Consider the following 17,469-nt stretch of genomic DNA (forward strand, 5'->3'; position numbering starts at 1 on the left):
TTGGAGCAGGCGCCTTCCCCAAGGCCGAGTCCGATGGCCAGTCCCCTTGATTCACCTTCGGAAACAAACGCCGGCCAAGGGAGCCCGCTCTGGCGCTGGCGAGGGCCCGACGCGGGTCCGTGTTCTCGCCCCCACGCCACGTGGCGGGGAGCAGAGGAGCCGCACAGGCGTCCAGCCGTGGCCGCTGAGTCATCTGGAGCACAGGCGGGCAGCTATTTCTGAGCCGAGCGGCATCAGATCTCTCTTCACCTTGAGTCCGGCGTCCTGGCCTCCAAAGCACTTCCTCTGAGAAGGAGCCAGTGGCAGGCGAGCGCCCTGGGCAGAAGGGGGGCGGCCAGCAGGGCTTCCTGCCTCCTGGTGCCAGGCGGGCAGGACGGGGTGGCAGGGGAGGAGGGTGCAGCAGACCATTCCGGAAAACTCTAGAGTTCTGGGTGCTGTGATCCCTCCGTCCCTCCCTGCTGTGAGCACCTACTACACAAGCTAGAGACACAGAAATCGGAGACGCCCCACAGCACTCCCCGGCGGGCATGGCCGATGTGTCCCCAGTGCTTACAGCTCACCAGGCCGGCCGCCCATCGCCGGTCCTGCCTGTCACAGTCCAGCTGCCTGTCACTGGTCCTACCTACTATAAGCGCTTTGCAGAGGATTTCTTTAATCTTCACAACAACAGTAAAGCATCTAGTATTATCTCCACTGTAAAGATGAAATGGCTGAGCAGGGAGGGATTGAACAGCTTGCCCGTGGAACCACCTATAAGCAGGCCCCGCTCTCCACACCGATTCACAGTGCCAGAAGGAAGTCGTGGCCACTGGCCTATCCGTTTCCCACCGCGGAAGAGAATGACCGTTCCTTCATGCCCTGCTGAGGACCAGACATTATGGACCCTCTACACTGTTATCTGGGTTGGCACCTAGGGCTCTGAAGGTCCCGGGGAGACAGAGGTGGCCACCCCCGGTGTCCACTCCCGCCTGGTTGTGCTGCTCTCCCTGGGCGGCTGCTGTGGCCTGGTCCTGGGAAGGGCCACACCCTGGCATCTGTCACTAAGCACAGGACAGGCTCCTGATGAGGACCCACAAAGGAAACAACCAGACACCCCGTTTGCATCTCTGTGCCTGTCATTCATTCCTCATGAGCCGGCTCTGGGCCCTCTCGTGGGGGTGCCTGGAGGGGATGTGTCCGGAAGCCCACAGGCGACATCAAGGGCCCTGCCCCCTGACGTCCTGCCGGGAGCTCTCCAACCTGGGCTCCCCTCCCAGAGGAGGAGGAGAGGGCGAGTGGGACCCCACCAAGTGTGCCCTGGCGATGCGCATCGCTGCGTCAGAGCGGGGCACGTGCGGGGTGGGGCACCAAGAACTCCGTCCAGCAGTCCTCGTGGTCCTGCCTCTGCACCTGGAGAGAGTGAGGAAGGTCCCCGGTCCTGCCTGATCGGGGAACAGCTGCCCAGCAGGGAGGCGATTCCTTTCAGGCTCCAGACGGCCTCTCCTGCTGCGTGTACCAGCCCGGCTCCGCTGGGAGGGCTTCGGAAGCTGTAGACTGATTCATGTGGGTAAAACTCCGTTTCTGGTTCCTGGAACTACTTTAAGCCATTCTTTGTGAACACTGGTAACCACAAAAATCATTTGTTATTCTCACCATTTTACACTGAAAGGACTATGAAACATCGTCAATATTTCAGCATGAATTAATTGAAGTGGCCTGTTTTCTGACTTGAAAATATTAGCTGGCTTTTAAATTTTTTATTTATTTTGAATGGATTAAGTAAAGGTCTTCCCATAACTTACAAAGGATTTTTAACAGTATTTTTCAAACCACATGGATTATGACCCATGAATGAACCATGATAAAAACAAACTTAGTTCATCACAATCAGCATTTTTTTTGTTGTTGTTTTTTTGCAATGAAAACAGAAAAGACAGAACAAAATGAATAGAACAGAACAGAAGCGCTTTATACAGCAAGGGTAGTTTATCAAATATTTAAATTAGTTATATATGTGTTTATGGAAAATATATTTTCCCCAATTTTTAAATTGATGCATAATTTACAAACAATTCATCCTTTGAAGTGTACAACTCTACAAATTTTGACAAATGTAAATGTATTTCTGATTATCAAAAATGTGAGAAAGCAACTCAAAGCAAGAGTCTACTTAACTGGCAACACTCACGAAGGATGAGATGCTCTTAAGATCTTCTGAGGCGGCGACAGGTGTCTTATCGAGGAAGATAATTTCATACACCCCCAACTTTAAAGCCAAACGGGACTTTGGAGCTCATCCAGTCAATGGTTTTCAAAACTTTCTTTTCACAGTGACATTCTTGTAAACCAGATCTGACAGGCGACCCCAGAAGATTAAAGTACAGCTGCTTTGCACAGACGCCCGGGCACACCGTGTGAGAACAGGCGCTGGGGTCCACCCCCCTCGTGCCCCGATTAGCAGGCTGAGGCCAGACGAGGCCGAGTGAGCACGCGAGGGTGGCCGGTCTCGTGGGCAGAGCTGGAGCGCGCACTGGGCTTTGGCTGTTCACGTCACTTTCCCTGCCGCCTTGGCTCCAGGAAGATCATAGGTGCCACCTGAACCGCCCAAAGGGATCGGATGCCTCCTCCGACCAGTGCGCCGGGAATACAGACGTCCCCATTCCGGGCAGAGGGCAGAGGGGCCCGGGGCCACGGACGGCATAAGTGTGGTCAGCCCAGGGAGGCGGGAGCAGGGTGCCCGGGCCATGCAGCTTCCTGGGAGCAGCTCAGTGCTCGCCCAGAGCCAGGGGCCTGCAAACGAGAGGGGTCGGGCAGGCCCTGCGTCGCCGCCCCCACGACTCCCCCGGGGAGTCTGCCCGCCTCTCCGTAACGGGCTGTGGCTGCGGGTTAAACGGAGCTGCTGGCCGTAGGACAAAGTGCTCATTTGGCCGCTTCTCTCACCCAGGGCTCCTCCCGTGGAGTGGGGCGGAGGCGGGGAGGCTGGGGGGGCGGGCCGGGGTGCAGAAGCCACGCTGGCGGGGTGTGAGGCCTGCGCCAGGGGCCCGTGACTCCCCGTTTCTCAGCAGTGGCCTTGCTTCGGTGTTCGGACAAACGCCCAGCCATTGTGGGTGTCGCTTTCCAGGTGTCCCTGCATTCTGTCACAATCGCCCAGCCCCACATCTGAGTGTGTGCTCGGTCCCCAGTGCAGCCAGCCTTCTAGAAGTTTCTTTATGTGAGTTTTAAATGCGCAGCCCCGCCACACCCACTCCCCAAACAGGTGCGCACCGAGGGTCCCCGGTCCCCAGATGGTCCAGCAGCAGGAACTCCTGACTTAAGAATGAGTAGCAGAAGGCTGTGGTTTTTTCCTGGTGGGCGAGGGGGGAGGGCGTAGGGTTTTTTGGTTGAAACACAAGGTGGGGAGAGTTAAATATAGAAAGAAACAGCACGCAGCACTTACAGTTCAGGGGGGGCGGCAGAGCTGACACTCGGTGCCGCCTCTTTGCTAAGCAGGAGTTGACAGGCATAGGAGGTGATGACCTCCCAGGTGTCGGAAGGTCCTGGAGGGTCCTGGAGTATCCCATGGGGGGGGGGTTGTCAGGTGACATTTAATGAGTGAAGTTAGGGATACTTAATAATGTCTAATTGTTATCTGTTTGACTTGCACATGACATTGCTTGGTATCTAAAACCCAAGCAGACAGATGTTTCGTTGTGACGTCGTGACGTGCCCAGTAGAGTGTGAACGGGCCGGTTTGAAGTGCTGGGGGTGGCTGGACAAGCAAAGCCCAGGTCCTGCAGGAGGTGTGCGAGCAGTGACGAAATCTGTCAAAACCACGTGCAAAGGAGAGCCAGTGGTCCGTGTGCCTCCACCTGACCTGGAGGAATTTTTGCAGTTCGCATTTATACAGCAGCCGCCCCTCGTCCACAGGGGTGCGTTCTAAGACCCCAGTGGGTGCCCGAAACCACAGACGGTGCCCAACCCCGTCGGCGCTGTTTTTCCTGTACACGCACACCTGTGATAAAGCTTGATTTACAGATGAGTCATAGTAAAAGGTTAATAACTAAAAACAAAATGTTACAGTCCTGACACGGTCGGTACCTTAAGAAAAGCTATGGGAACGCGGTCTCAACGCTCCTCGCACCGCGCTCGCTCTTGCGGGGATGAGACGATGAAATGACTGCGTGAGGGCAGAGCGAGGGGAGCGATGCGGGCGCCGTCGATTTCTGGAACTATCCACTGATGCTTTCAGACTGCCGTTGACGGGAGGACCGAAGCCGCGGTGCCGGGACCACCGCCCCAGGGAACGGCGTCGCGGTCGTGAGCACGGTTTATGAGTCGTCAGACCTGGGCTTACATCCCTGCTGACCGGGGACACCTCACTTAACCTCTCTCGGCCTCAGTTTTCCCAGATGTAAAATGAGCTGACGACGACCTTCCAGGGCTTTTGTGAGTAGGAAATGAAACGACTTGTGTAAAACACTTATCACAGTGTCCGATACGTAGTAAGTGCTCAAAAACCGGGTGCTCTTACGTGGTTCGTTTTACTTACACACGTAATAAATGTTGAGTGATGCGCTGGAAACAACACGTAGGACTATTATGTTGTAACAAAAAGGTCGTATTTAACATGTAGTATGAGATTTGGTTTTTTCCTTTAAGCTAATTTGTGCTTAACTTTACAAAGAAGGGGATGGCTTAGTGACCATTGTAGTGTCATCTCTGGGGTCTTGGACAAGTCCCCTGGGCAAGCTGTGTGGTGCGGAGGCCGCCGCTAGAGGGCTCCGCGGAGACCCTCAGAACCTTCCAGAATCCCCCAAGAGCAACTTCTAGGAGCCAGTTCTTCCAGAGACCTGGGGTTACGCAGGCGTAGGTTCCCGGAAGCCGCTGCGTGGTGCCAAGCTGTGGAGACCCCGTTGCTCCGGGGCCCCACGGCTCACCTGCCGGGAGGACGAGAACCTGCAGCAGAGCAGCAGCTTCGAGGCGGGAAAGCCGGCAGAGGGGGCGGGCCCGACACTCCCGTGGGAAGGACGTGGCCGTGAGACCCGACCCACCTCGAATCACAGCTAACCCCGCAGGCTCCCCGCAGAGGCTGGGACCACAGCCAGTGTGTGTGAGCGAGGTGCCATGGGCTTCGGGGTTCTGGGGCCACCGAGCCCTGTGCATCCTGCATGCAGGAACAATGGCAGGGTGCTGTTAATGGTGGTCTGTCATTGGGGACACATGACCCTGGGGACTCCGTGGTCACTCAGGGATCGTCCAGTGTGTGATGCAGTAGGAGTGTCGTTGCTTTGTGACCAGGTGGCCGGCAGCTTACGGCGGGTCTGAGTGTGAGCGGCGGGTGCGTGTGAGCGGCGGGTGCGAGAGTGAGTGGCAAGCCTGGACCTGCGGAGGCAAAGGCCAGTCCTGCTGCGGCTGCGGCAGCAAGCTAGGGAGGGGGTGGGACCTCTTGGCACCACCCTGGGGGCAGAAACCCCCTAGGCCTTTGTCTTCCTGCTTTGCTTCTGCGGACTTTGCATCTTCTTCCCCAGAAAGAGCCGTCCACGCAGCCACACTAAATAAGGGGCCCCTGGACCGTTTCAGAGAAGTCGATGCAGGCGTGGGGAGCTGGGCCTTTTCCTGACTCTTCCTGTAAATTGGCAGTTCAGGACGCGGAGAGGAGTGGAGTCTCCGCCCCAACTCACACCTGCCTTTCTAAACTTGGGGGGCACGGCGGCCAAGTTCTCGGGGCCGCTCCAGCGCGCAGATCCCGGAGCCGGTGGCCGCCCTGCCACCCCGGAGGCTGCGGCCAGGACCGGTCTCCGCGGGGGGAGGGGGGCGGGCCCGGCTGCGGGCCGGGCGTCCGGGCGGGGGCGGAGCAGGTGAGCCGGGGTGGGCGTGGGGAGCGCACTTGGCCGTGACGTCGGAGTTCGCAGCAGCCTGGGGCGGGAGGCTGCGCGCTCGCGGAGCAGCTGCGGGCCGGGACGATGCGCTCCGCGGGGCCGCCGCAGTGAGCGCGGCCGGCAGCCGGGCCAGGGCCTGCGCGGCGAGCCCCGCGCTCCAGCTCGGAGGAGGCCGCCGGCACCCCGCGCGCTCGGCCGGCTGCAGGATGTAGGCGACCGCGGCTCCCGCAGGCGGACGGCTCACCATGAAGAAGCACTCGGCCCGGGTGGCCCCGCTCAGCGCCTGCAACAGTCCGGTCCTGACCCTCACCAAAGTGGAAGGTAACGCCTGGCGTGGGGGCGGGGACCTGCGCCCTCGCGGGGTCGCCCGATCACCCCGCCCGGCCCAGGGGGCTGCCAGCGCCCCGGGGGCTCCCTGCAGTGCAGCCGCCTGCGGGGGAGGCACCTGGCAGCTGCCGGGCGCCCCGGGCTGCTGGGGCCCCGGGGGACTGCGCAGGGTGCTGCGGCCGCCGCGGCTCCCTCCTGCGCGGCCCCGGCACATCTGCCCTGTGGGTGGGAGGGGGTCACCCCTCCGCTCCCCGGTGCCCCCCACGCACGCGCTTGTGTCCCCTGGTTCGGAGCCCCCCACCCAGGCTACCCGGAGGTGTCGCTCGGCCTGGTGGAGGCGGGAGAGGCGCCGCGGAGACGTCCCCCGCGCGCTGAGCCTCCCCGGCCCACCAGCCACGCGCCTGGCGGGGGCACCGGCGAGCCGAGCAGGCGAGAGAAGAGCCGTGGGACCCCGCGCGGGAGACGCGGTGCGCCCCTGCTCAGGGCTGGGAGGCAGAGACCAGGGGAAGGAGGGAGGGGCTCCCCGGTCCCCTCAGACACAGCTGTCATGCCGCGGAGTGGAGGAGACCTGGCTTTCGGATGCGGGGGAGGGGGCGCAAAGGGACCCATCTCAGTCCTGAACTTCTCCTCTGGGAAGGTGGAGAGGCAGAGGCGGCCAGGTTGGCCAGGTGAGGGCAAGAGAGGGACAGTTCGGGACCGGGGAGAGGAAGCAGATACCCCAGTGCCAGACTCTCACTCCAAACTAACAGACCAGTTCGAGCGGTGGGCGTGGGGCGGCCCCAGGACTGCAGCCCGGAGCGGGGTCCTCTGTGTTCAGCTCCGAGCACCGTGTCCCCCGTGAGCCACAGTGAGGGCCGGCCGCAGGTGGTGGGCAGTCGTGCGCTCCGTGTCCACAGAGGCCTGTGGCTGTCCTCGCACCACGTCCCCATCTCACAGAGGGCCGCGAGGCCCGGAGCGTGAGTCGCTGTCCGGGACCTGCAGCCAGCTGACCCCAAACCATGCCCTCCAGAATGACACTAACTCGCGACCACTTACCTGTTTCTTGTCATTTTTTTCTCTTGTACTGCCGCCTCTTCTGCCCCATCTCGGTCTTAGGAAAGACTTGCTATCAGTCTTCTACACCTGAATTCAGGGTAGGTGCTACCCCTCCATGCCTTCTCGGGGGCCTTCGCCCAGATCCACCCGTGCACTGGGGAGGGGAGGGGGTGGCTGTGCGCCTCCCTTGGGGAAGCTGGGAGATCTCATTCACGGGGTCCTCGCGGGAAGTCGTCCCCCCGCCCCCACCGCTTAGGTAGCCAGGTTGGCTCTGCTCCCCAGCCGCAGGTGTCTCTGTCCGGCAGAAGCCAGCCACTTGTGGTGAGCAGGCTCACGCCGCACGCACAGGGCCAGGGTAGGGAGGCCATCCAGCCTGGGCGCTGTGACCTCAGGTGGCAGCAGGAGGCACTGAGTGACATGCCAGGCACAGGTACCCCTCTCCAGCCTGCCAGGCCCAGGGTTTGCCCTGAGGGTAGAAAACGGGGATCCCTTCCCCCTTCCCTTCGGGCTACTGCCAGGTGAGCTCTGAGCCTCCTGTTCACACTGGCATTCTTCGCAGACCAGGGGCCGGGCTTTTTAACAGACTTTTGCACATAAATGTCTGGGTGATGGAAAGTATACTAAACTGCGAATGGGACAGATCGAGAAACAAGACTGTTCTCTCTTCCTAAACAGCTTGACTTGTATAAATCATAAACTCTGCAACTCTGTTTCTTAGACTGCAAAGCGGAATTTACACCCTACCTCAGCAGACTTTGGGGAGCGCAATGAGGTGGGATAGGTCCCGTACCTAGCATGCGCCTGGCACCCAGTAGGCACTTAACAATCGTCTGGCAGGCCTCCAGTCACAGACCGTCTCACACCTCAGCAGACCTTGCTGCTCTCAAAGCATGCGTGTGTAGCAGCACAGTCGAGAAGCATCTGCAGAGCTCCGTGGCACTGGGGAGCTCCCGCCCCTCACCGTGAGGGCCCCTGCGCGCCCGTGAGCGCAGGCCGCGCGGCGGGGCCTGACGCAGCCCGCCCCCGGCACGCCTGGGCTGCCACGGAGCGCTCCCCGACTCCTTTTCTCCTTGTTGTTTGTGTTCAGTTTGGCTTTCGGTCTGTATTTTTAAACCACTTGCATCTTGTGTGCTTGTTTTGGAAGCGTTGAATCATGCTGTTCTGCCTCGGACGCGCAGGGCACCGTGGTCCCGTACTGTGGCTGTTTCTGTGTGGATGGCAGCCAGCAAGGAATGTCTGTCAGCTCGTGGGGTGTGTCTTCCAAGGTGGGCAAGAAGACGCCGTGTGTAAAACCAAAATGGAAAATGCAAGGGAAGACGGGCAGGAGGACTGCGTCTACCCGTCAGACACTTCGTCCGACCCTACCCTGGGTCCTTCGTTCAGCGAGGCCCCAGAAACACGAGAACGGACAGCATGAACCTCTCTCTGGAGGAAGTTTCCGTCTAGTTGGAAGGTGACATGGGTAGACGAGTGACCCAGCACCGGGTAGGCAGTGCCGGGTCAGAGCTAAGAACAAAGTGTTGCACGGACACCGGCGACTGCGTAATCCCAGGAGGCCTTCCGGAGGAGGAGGCCTTCTGAGCTGGAGGTACTGCAGCTGACGTGAATAAACCCGAGAGGCCCAGACGAGGGTGGGCGCACCGGCCCGGCTGGGAGGCGGGAGGAGGAGGCAGAGCTGGGCCTCTGCCAGGCTTGCGGCTTGAACAGTGGTTTCGCGCCAGGTCGATGACAGCGAGTCCTGTTTCCTCATCCTCTGGCTTCCCTTCGGGCGCAGACACCGAGTGCTGACCAGGAGCACGTCCCTCGTGGAGTGGCATTAACGGGATCTCCTGTGTGCACAGCGGCTCATTCACTTTCTGTAAAGTTACGCTCCGTCGAACTAGCCGTGGAGAACGGTGTGATGAGCCCCCGGGAGGCCAACAGCTTCGTGGGGCAGGAGTGGGGGCTGTGGTCGGGTGGGCGGGGTGCGGGGGCCCCTCATGCCGAGCCGGGTCGCTGGCCGACGACGCGCACGCTCTGGGAACTGGTTCTCTCACGTGGGATTGAGGGTGACAGTGTGTCCCTCTCGGCAGTGAGCATAACCGCTTTGCTCACGAGACCACCATGTTGCAGGCACTCTGCCTGGGGGGATCGCTACGTTATGTTTATCCCTCCCAAAGGAAAGATGGGTACATCGCCCCAACTTACAGACGGGGAAACTGAGGCTCAGAGAAGCCATACAGATAGAAAGCAGGTGTGCCAGGCTTTGTACCTGCCTCCGCCCGGCTCCAAAACGTTGCAAAACCTTTGCACCCCTGCATTTGAGTAGTGGGGAGTCACATCAGCTCCTGGCACTTAACGTGCGCAGGACACGCTTGCTCCCTAAAGCTCCTGCCACGGTGTGCCTCGGAGGCCCGGACCACCCCTGGGGCTCACAGGGCCCCCTGCTGTTGGTGACATTCTCAGTGCCTCTGCTCCAGGGCAGTCAGCCCGTCTCGGCTGCCCCCAGCGTGGGCCTGGCTGCTTCGTTTCCATTAGTGGGGTGACATAGGTCTCCTGGGATGCTCACTTACTGTGCGTGGACCGGCCCTGCCAGCCTCAGCTGACAGGTGTCCTGGCAAGCATCCTGGCAGGGGCCCCGCCCAGAAACGCTTCCGGGTTGGCCTGCCCTGGGCCTGAAACCTCGGTGGTGCAAGGCGGCATGTGCAAGAGCGTGAGCAGGTGTGACCGGGGACGCGGAGAGGAGGCAAACGGAGTCCCCACGAACTGAGCTCCCAAACACGCGTGAAACGTCACAGGTGCGCGGAGTGATGGTTACACACTGAGAGGTCATTGTTTAAAATTCTATGAGAACATGGAGCAAGTGGGCTCGTTCAGCAGGGGTGCACTCACCATGCCTGGGACACAGATGGCCACCGTGCGGCTCTCGTCACCATTACCTCCTGCTTTGCCAAATGACATAATCTAGCAGAACACTCTTTCCTGCTGAGGCTGGATGTGGCCTCAGATCCTTCTCGTCACCAGACTCCGGGTGACGACACCACATCCATTGGCACTGATCTTCCTGGGAGCGTGATCAGGGCGCCGTGTCGAAAGGTGCCCCCCGCCCTCTGCTGTCATAGGCGGGCGGTAAGGACGCGGTGTTCCCGGCACAGGCAATTCCTCGGGCACAGGTGCAGACCTGGAAGGGTGGCACCGGCGGCGACCTGCAGGTGGTCTACTGGGTGGGGCGCAGGTTCTCTAAAGAAGTGTCGGGGAGGAAGGGGCCGAGGTCAAGGCTGACCACAGGCGAATGCTGCAGCCGCAGGAGAGCGGGGTGACACAGGCAGAAGGGGGGGCCGTGGGAGAGAGAGCGACGTCGCCTGAGCGCGACTCACGTGGCCGTGGTGTCGAGACGGGGCACGGGGTCCGACTCCACGGTCACAGTTAATACTTCAAGAAATCAGGATAGCATCGAAAGTGCACAAGTGTATCACACTTAATAAGAATCGAGGTGACCGTGACATTTTTATTTTATCGGCGCGTGTGTGTGTGCATGTGTGCGTGGTGTGCACAATGAAGGCAGCAGTGAAAAAGGTTTGAAAAACACGGCAGGAGCGTGTCCAGAGCCAGGGAGCCGTGCCTGGCGGTGACCGCAGCGGCCCGGCTCAGACACCCCTGTGCAGGCAGTGCTAGCGCTCTGCCTGCCGTGCAGGTGAGAACACAGGTACAGGGCGCTTAGCCAGTCCCCTCCGTGCGGCGACTGCTAGGCGGGGTGCCCACGCCCTAACCACTGCACCCCCCGGGGTGAAGACAAGGACAGGGCAGCGGAGGAACGACAGGTCATGGTGGCAGGGTGCAGGTCGGGGGACTGGAAAGGGAGCCGGCAGAGCTCTGCAGGAGGCGGGAACGGAGACGCCATCGGCAGTGGCGGCAGCGGCAGGAGGGCTCGCAGGGCAGGGAGACGCGGGGAAGCCGAGCCAGTCGCGTCGCGTCTGAGGCCGCGGCAGCCCCTCCGCGTGCAGGCGCGCAGCCAGGAGGCGGGCGAAGGAGGCGTGCAGGCGGGGTGACAGGCCAGGTGACAAGTCAGGTGACAGAGAGGTGGCCCCGTGGGGATGAGTGGGCCGCGCACCCGGGGGAGGGGGGGACGGCAGGGAGAGGTATGACCGTGCCCCCCCATCGTAGGCGAGGCGGGAGCCGCAGGCGGCGTGCAGCGTGGCCCACACGGCTGACCACGCGGCTGACGGCGCCGGTCTGCGGGCCGGATTTAGGGGCGAGGGTGTGGGCAGGGAGGAGGGACTTGCCATTCCGGTGTCGGACAGTGACGGCGGTGGCAGGGCTGTCCTGTCCTCGGGTCAGGAGGCGGGGAGAGGTTTTTCAAGAGCTGGTGTTTCTGTAAGTGGGGGGTGGGGGGAGACGGCCCCAGAGAGGGGCGAAGGGCAGCCAGGGCCTGGGAGGCGGGGCGGGCCGCCTCGAAAGGGAGCCGGCGGGCAAGGACTCGGAAGTGTGGCGGCTGCGCCGCGGCCCCTGAGCTTCCCCGTGAGGCGGGCCGTGGGGCTGTCCCGAGTGCCGGGTGGGGTGGAGGGCCGGGTGGAGGGCCGGCAGGGCTGAGGGCGAGCCCAGCGGGGATGCCATTCCTCACAGCCTTTCTGGCAGCGAGTCATCGCCGCGGGTTAAGATGTTAAGAGTCGTGTGACTTGGGAAGCGTGAGTGGGGAAGAGCACAGGGCGAGGGTCAGGGCACTCCCTCCCTCCCTGCTCCCCAGTGCCACCTCCCGGGGTGAGGGGGGCCCGGCCTTCTCTCCTGAAAGGAAGGGGGGTAGGGAGGCCTCGCAGCAGCGCCGCCGGCAGAAACGTGACGAGCCTGCCGGGCAGCTCGCTCGCCGACAGAGGCCGGTGTGTCTGATGAAAACCCTTCACGAGCGACACGGAGCGCAGGGCCCCTGGGGGTGACGCCGGGACAAATGAGAAACGTGGCCCGTGTGCGTCTTCACCTGAGCGCGCGTGTGTCTGTGTGTGAGTGAGCACGCGTGTCTGAGCATGTGTCCGTGAGCACGTGTGTCACGCATGTGCCTGTGTGAGCAGCGCGTCCTGCATGTGTCTGGGCAGAGGCGCATACCGGCGGGGGCGGCGTTAGGTACCCGAGTGCATGTCACTCCCTGACTCTTTAGCAGCAGGAAACGCCGGACTCCCGGGATGACCCGCAGGTGACGGGCGTGCGCACAGACCTCAGACTGAAGCCCTGCCCCTTCCCAGCTCTGCCTGGGGCTGCCCGGGTGCTTTCACCGAGAAGTGTCACTGCTCGGGATCCGCTGAGTCACATGACCGCTGGCGGGCGCAGAAGGCCGACGCCTAGGACAGTTCGACACCGTAAGGCAGAGCACGCTCGGGCCTTGCGTGGGCAAGTTCATTCCTGCCTCACGGGTGCAAACCCTGCTGCGCCCTGGAGGAATGTTCCAGAAAGCAGGGCTTCGTGCCTCAAGATGAAGCGCGCAGCAGCCCAGCCGCCAGTTAGTGTTGCGCTGTTCTCCTGCCCGCTCCGGGCAGAAGGCGCCCGCTCTCCTCCCCCACCCCCCAAGACGATGGCCCCGAGGGACTGGCCGGACACAGTCGTCACTTGGGAAACTGTCACCCGCTGTCCACGCCAGCAGACCTGAACTCTCGAAAAGCAGAAGGGGCCATCAGACAGTGGAAATCCCAGAAAAGCGCAGGGGTGTGCTTGTCTGTGTGGGGGGACATCACCCCATCTCTGAAGGGCGAGCGCCTGCCGCATGCATGGGGGACGCGCCGGTCTGGCACGCGGGGGGCTCCGGGAGGCTGCACAGCCCGGGACTCGCAGGCGCGGGGTTGAAACCAGCCCTGCAGCTCGTGCCGGAGCCGGAGCCGAGGCCGAGCAGAATCAGCGCCCGCTCCCCGTGCATTCCGCCCCCAGCGTCCTCACAAGTCCTGGTGCCTGCGGCTGTGTGCGCCCTGGGTCATAAACCTGCTGCGTGAGGGAGCGGTGGACGGACTTTGGGGCGTTGTCCGGGGACCTCCAAGGAGATGGGGGAGCCGCTCGCACAGAGGCAGTGTCCTGATTTGCGGGGTGGGGAGCAGCTGGGTCAGAGTCAGCCCAGCCTGGGGGCGGGGGTGCTGTGGAGAAGCTGCCCGCACCCCGCCCCCAAAACATCAGCCTCTGCTCACCCCCGCAGCAGGGAAATGACGTCGGTTTTTACAGAAAACGCTGCAGCCGACCCGTCAGGTCCCAGCTCCTCACGCCGCCTCCGGGAGCCACTTTGCAGGCGAGGCCAGAGACTGAGACGTCTCTGGTGCCTCTACCAGGGACCCAGGGCAGCTGCTCCTTCTCCCAAGAGGCTATCAGAATAAGTTCCCCGTCGTCACAGCTGCCACCACGTGCTGCTGAAGGCTCTGGGCTCTGCCCCCCACCTTCACAAGGCCGGCACTCTCCACTGTCACACCCTTGGGTCAGTCGCTCGGCTGCCATGACAAACTACCACGCACTGGGAGGCTTAAACAGTCATTTATTTTCCCACAGACCCAGAGGCTGGGAGTCCAAGATCAAGTGCCAGCAAGTTTGGTTTCAGGTTGGGATTCTCCACGTGAGCGAGCAAGGGAGCTTTTTGTGGTCCCTTCCCATAAGGCCACCAAGCCTGTGACCTCAGTTAGGACTTCAACACAGGAATGTGGGGGTGGGGACAGAACCATCCGGCCCGTGACAATGCCCATTGCAGGTGGCAGTCCCCGCCAGACTCTCCTGCACACCGGGCTCTTCCAGATTTAAGAGCGAGCCTACGCTCTGGGAACCTGAAGTCCCTCTGCACTGTGGGCGGCTCTGCCTGGGGCGTTTGGCGCCAGGGCCCTGGTCACTTTCAATGGGGATCATAAGGACACTCCATTCTCGTTGCCTCTTTGGAGTCAGATGGATGCTTGGAGGTGTCACTCAGCAACCTGTGATGTTGGGAGAGTACCTCTCAGAGCCTCGGCTGTCTGGTCTGAGGAACAAGTACAGTGATACTGTCCCCCAGCCTGATGACAAATGAAAATAGATACATAAAACCTCCTGGCAGAGAGCATGACACACTGGGTCTCTAACCGTCACTCGTCTATGTCCTGTGCCCTCTTTCTACCCTGTACAGGGTCAGTGTCTAGTGTTAATTGTCTGTGGATTCCGCGCCTCTGGTGCTAGTCAGGGCCGTGACCGGGGACCTGGCCGTGTGTGCATGGTGGGAGTGTTTTCTGAACAGATGGCCTGGTGCCTGCAGGTGGACATAGCAGGCCAGGCTACGTGAAACGGGGGTCGCCATGTGGCTTCTCCCGTTTCCTCCAAACCGCCGCTTAAGAAAAAGTGCACCATAAGTTCCCCGAGCAGGTATTCAATGAGTAGAAGAGACAACAAAACCCAAACTGCGTTTTTGGGAGATGAGTAACTCTTGCAAACGGCGGTAAACAAAGGCTTTCTTCCAAGCTCCTCGTTTTACAGCCATGAAGCTGGGCGGCCAGGCCTGAGCTGGGGTCCGCACCAGTGATCGGCGATCAGCGGCTGGGAGGCCACCCATCCGGCGTCCGCCCCGGGCGGTCCCGGAGAAGACGGAGCGGGCTGCGGTTCCCGAGCAGCTCTCGCGGCGCCCGGCCGGGCCGGGCGGGGGGCACCGCGCCCTCGGAGGTGTGGGCCCTGCTGGCACGGCCGCCCGGCCTGAGCAGGCTCTGCGCAGGGGGCTGTGTCTGCCTCGGGCCCCCCAGTAGGTGCCAGTAAGTGCTTGTCAGAGGAGCGACCCACAAGCTTAACGAGTGCACCGCAGAGAAAGGGAACCCGCCAGCCGCGCGGAGACTCGCGTGCGCCGGTTCGCGGCAGCGTTAGTCACAGGAGCCGAACCCGGAAGCGGCGCGCGCGCCCCGGACGAGGACGACGACTGCGCAGGCGCCGCGCGGGGCCCCGCCCGCCCCGCCCCCCCGCGGAGCCTCTGCGGCCACCGGAGCGCGAGACCGGCGCGTGCCGCCACGCGGGTGGCCCCCGAGGCGTCGCCACGAGGCACAGACGTCAGACGCAGCGGCCTGCTGTGCTGTGACTCGCCCGGAGCGGGCGCGCGTGGGCGCCGCAGCGCCGCGGCCGCCTGGGGCCGGGCGGGGACGGGGAGCGGTCGCGGGTCGGCGCAAGACTGCGTTGGAGTGCTCGGAGGATCCAGGGCCGGGACGGCGGCGCTAGCTTTGTGTTTCTGTAAATTGACTGAAAATGATGGATCGTGCTCCTTAACAAGTGAATTTTACGGTCATGAAAATCGTGCCTCGAAAAAGCTGTGAGAAGTAACTGTACGGATCTGACGGACGGGGCGTCACTGGGAGGCGCCCCCGGGCCCCGGGCGGTGTTGCCGCCTGTGCCCCCGGGCGGCGGGGCGCGGCCAGCCCGCGGCTGCTCCGTGATCCCAGCCCAGGGCCCGCCCCCCTGACGCTAAGTGCAGACTTCCCAGACGCTTTTTCGTAGAGGCAGCGAGGGTCCACTTATTCTCAGGCGGCCTCAAAGAAGAAACATTTGCCTTCTCTCCGGAGTTCAGAAGGGCCATTTTATGGGAACTTTAAGTTGAGAGTAAATGACTTTCCAATTTTCTTGCCTTCTCAGCACATAAACATAAGAAACATCCAATACATCATTTTTTGGGGGGGAAGCAGTGGACGCCTCAGGAGACGAAGGACTTGCCTTGGCCCCAGGATGAGCGGGCTGTGAAACCCGACCTCCGGCTCACCCACTGTGACTTGGAGTTTCCTTCTCCTGAGCAGACGGTCCCCAGGTGCTGCTGCGGCCTGGCCAGCCAGTGTGAAAGCCTCGTAAGCGCCTGGCCGGAGGCAGGCACCGGGCATGATTTTGCAGGTGGTACAACTGACGTGTGGCTTTGGTGAGTTCCCTGCCTCGGAGGCAGCTCGGGATGGAAGTTCATCACAGGTGTGGCTGCATCACGCCATGCCATGGGCTCCGCGCTGCGTCGAGAGCGAGCTCCACACACGTGCGCACACGCCCACATGCCTTTCTCCAAAATGCCCAGTGGAAGCAACTCAGGCAGCAGAACAGGGACGGACCCGCCTGTCGCCTAGCGCTCCTGAGTGAGTTGAGTGGCATAAACAGCATCTAGAGGCGACACACTCAAAGGGAGACGCTCGACGGGACAGTCACGGCGCCCGTCGGCACCGCCGGCGGCCGACTCGGCCTCGCGTTCAGCGCCCCCGGAGCCGCTGGCCGAAGTGCGGGGTTAGAACGGAAGGTACGCGGTCGTGGACAGAGGGGTCGTGAGTGGGGAGGGGTGTTGGGCAGTGGGGGCGACAGTGTTTCTAGTCGAGCAGTAATGGTCGAAGGGGCGGGGCCAGGAAGCAGTGCGAGGCTCCTTCAGCATCCACTCCTCGGAGGCTTCCGTAATGGAGTCACGTGAGGCACCATTTAGAAGGGGCGGGAAGATCAGCGTTTCCTGCCCTTGGAGGTTCGGGAGGCTTTCGCAGAGGGACGCGGCCCCCTCGTCGTTCCTTCTGCGTCTGAGCACACATTGGACAGTTCGTTGCAAATGACCGTGGGAACAGCGCATGATGCGGGTGCGTTGCTGGCATTTGAGACAGTCGAGGACAAATTGCTCTGCTAACCAAATTTATTATGTCACTCTGCGTGTGTTCTTTAATTTTTCCAATTTGGTGTGCACAATGGCGTGCACTTCCTCGATAAAGCAGGGTTAACATCTGCATTTGCTCCGGCCCCTTCGGCCAACCTGGCTGAACATCTGACCTGCTCAGTGTCTGACCAGAGCAAGACTGGCCACCGCAGTGGGGCCAGGGGACAGCACATTTCAGATCGCACCATCTTCCTTGCTGCCCCTGAGCAGGCCACGTGTCTCCTTGACCTGAACCCGCTCTCCCTGCCACCCAGCACATCCGTCCTTCCAGGCCGAGACCAAGCTTTGGCCTTCTCCGACTTCTCCGCAGCCCACGCGGGTTGCACTGTCCTCGGAATTTCCGTCATCAGTCAGAATCTCTCCATTTTGCCCATAATTGTTCTGCAGTTCTTTCACAGGTCCATTTTTGACTCTCAGATACACTATAAGTTTCTGAAGAACAGGAATCATGTTTTATATTTATTTATCGACCGCCCAAGCTCTTGGCACAGGGCACATGCTCCATGGTGATATTCTAGGCGATTGAAACGCTCCTAGGTTCCATCGCACTGCCCGTGGCCCCGTGGGACTTACGAAGGCCTCGCTGTTTGGCACTAGGTTAAATGAATGTTCGGTGAACACAGTGATCTGATTTCGCTGTCTGTGTTGGGGCCGGGGGGGTGCAGA

The 17,469-nt window shown here is 61.3% G+C and overlaps 1 protein-coding gene across 1 annotated transcript in view; it reads left to right on the top strand.

The window, feature by feature from the left end:
• The first annotated feature begins 6,082 nt into the window (after positions 1–6,082).
• Positions 6,083–17,469, top strand: part of SLC35F3 (solute carrier family 35 member F3) — a 57,982-nt gene continuing 46,595 nt past the window's right edge. The window contains exon 1 of the mRNA XM_016163366.2: positions 6,083–6,158. Within this exon, the coding sequence (XP_016018852.2) occupies positions 6,083–6,158 (76 nt within the window). The remainder of the gene's footprint in view (positions 6,159–17,469) is intronic.

This window comes from Rousettus aegyptiacus, unplaced genomic scaffold (assembly GCF_014176215.1).
Source record: "Rousettus aegyptiacus isolate mRouAeg1 unplaced genomic scaffold, mRouAeg1.p scaffold_m13_p_18, whole genome shotgun sequence".
Taxonomy (NCBI): Eukaryota; Metazoa; Chordata; class Mammalia; order Chiroptera; family Pteropodidae; genus Rousettus; species Rousettus aegyptiacus.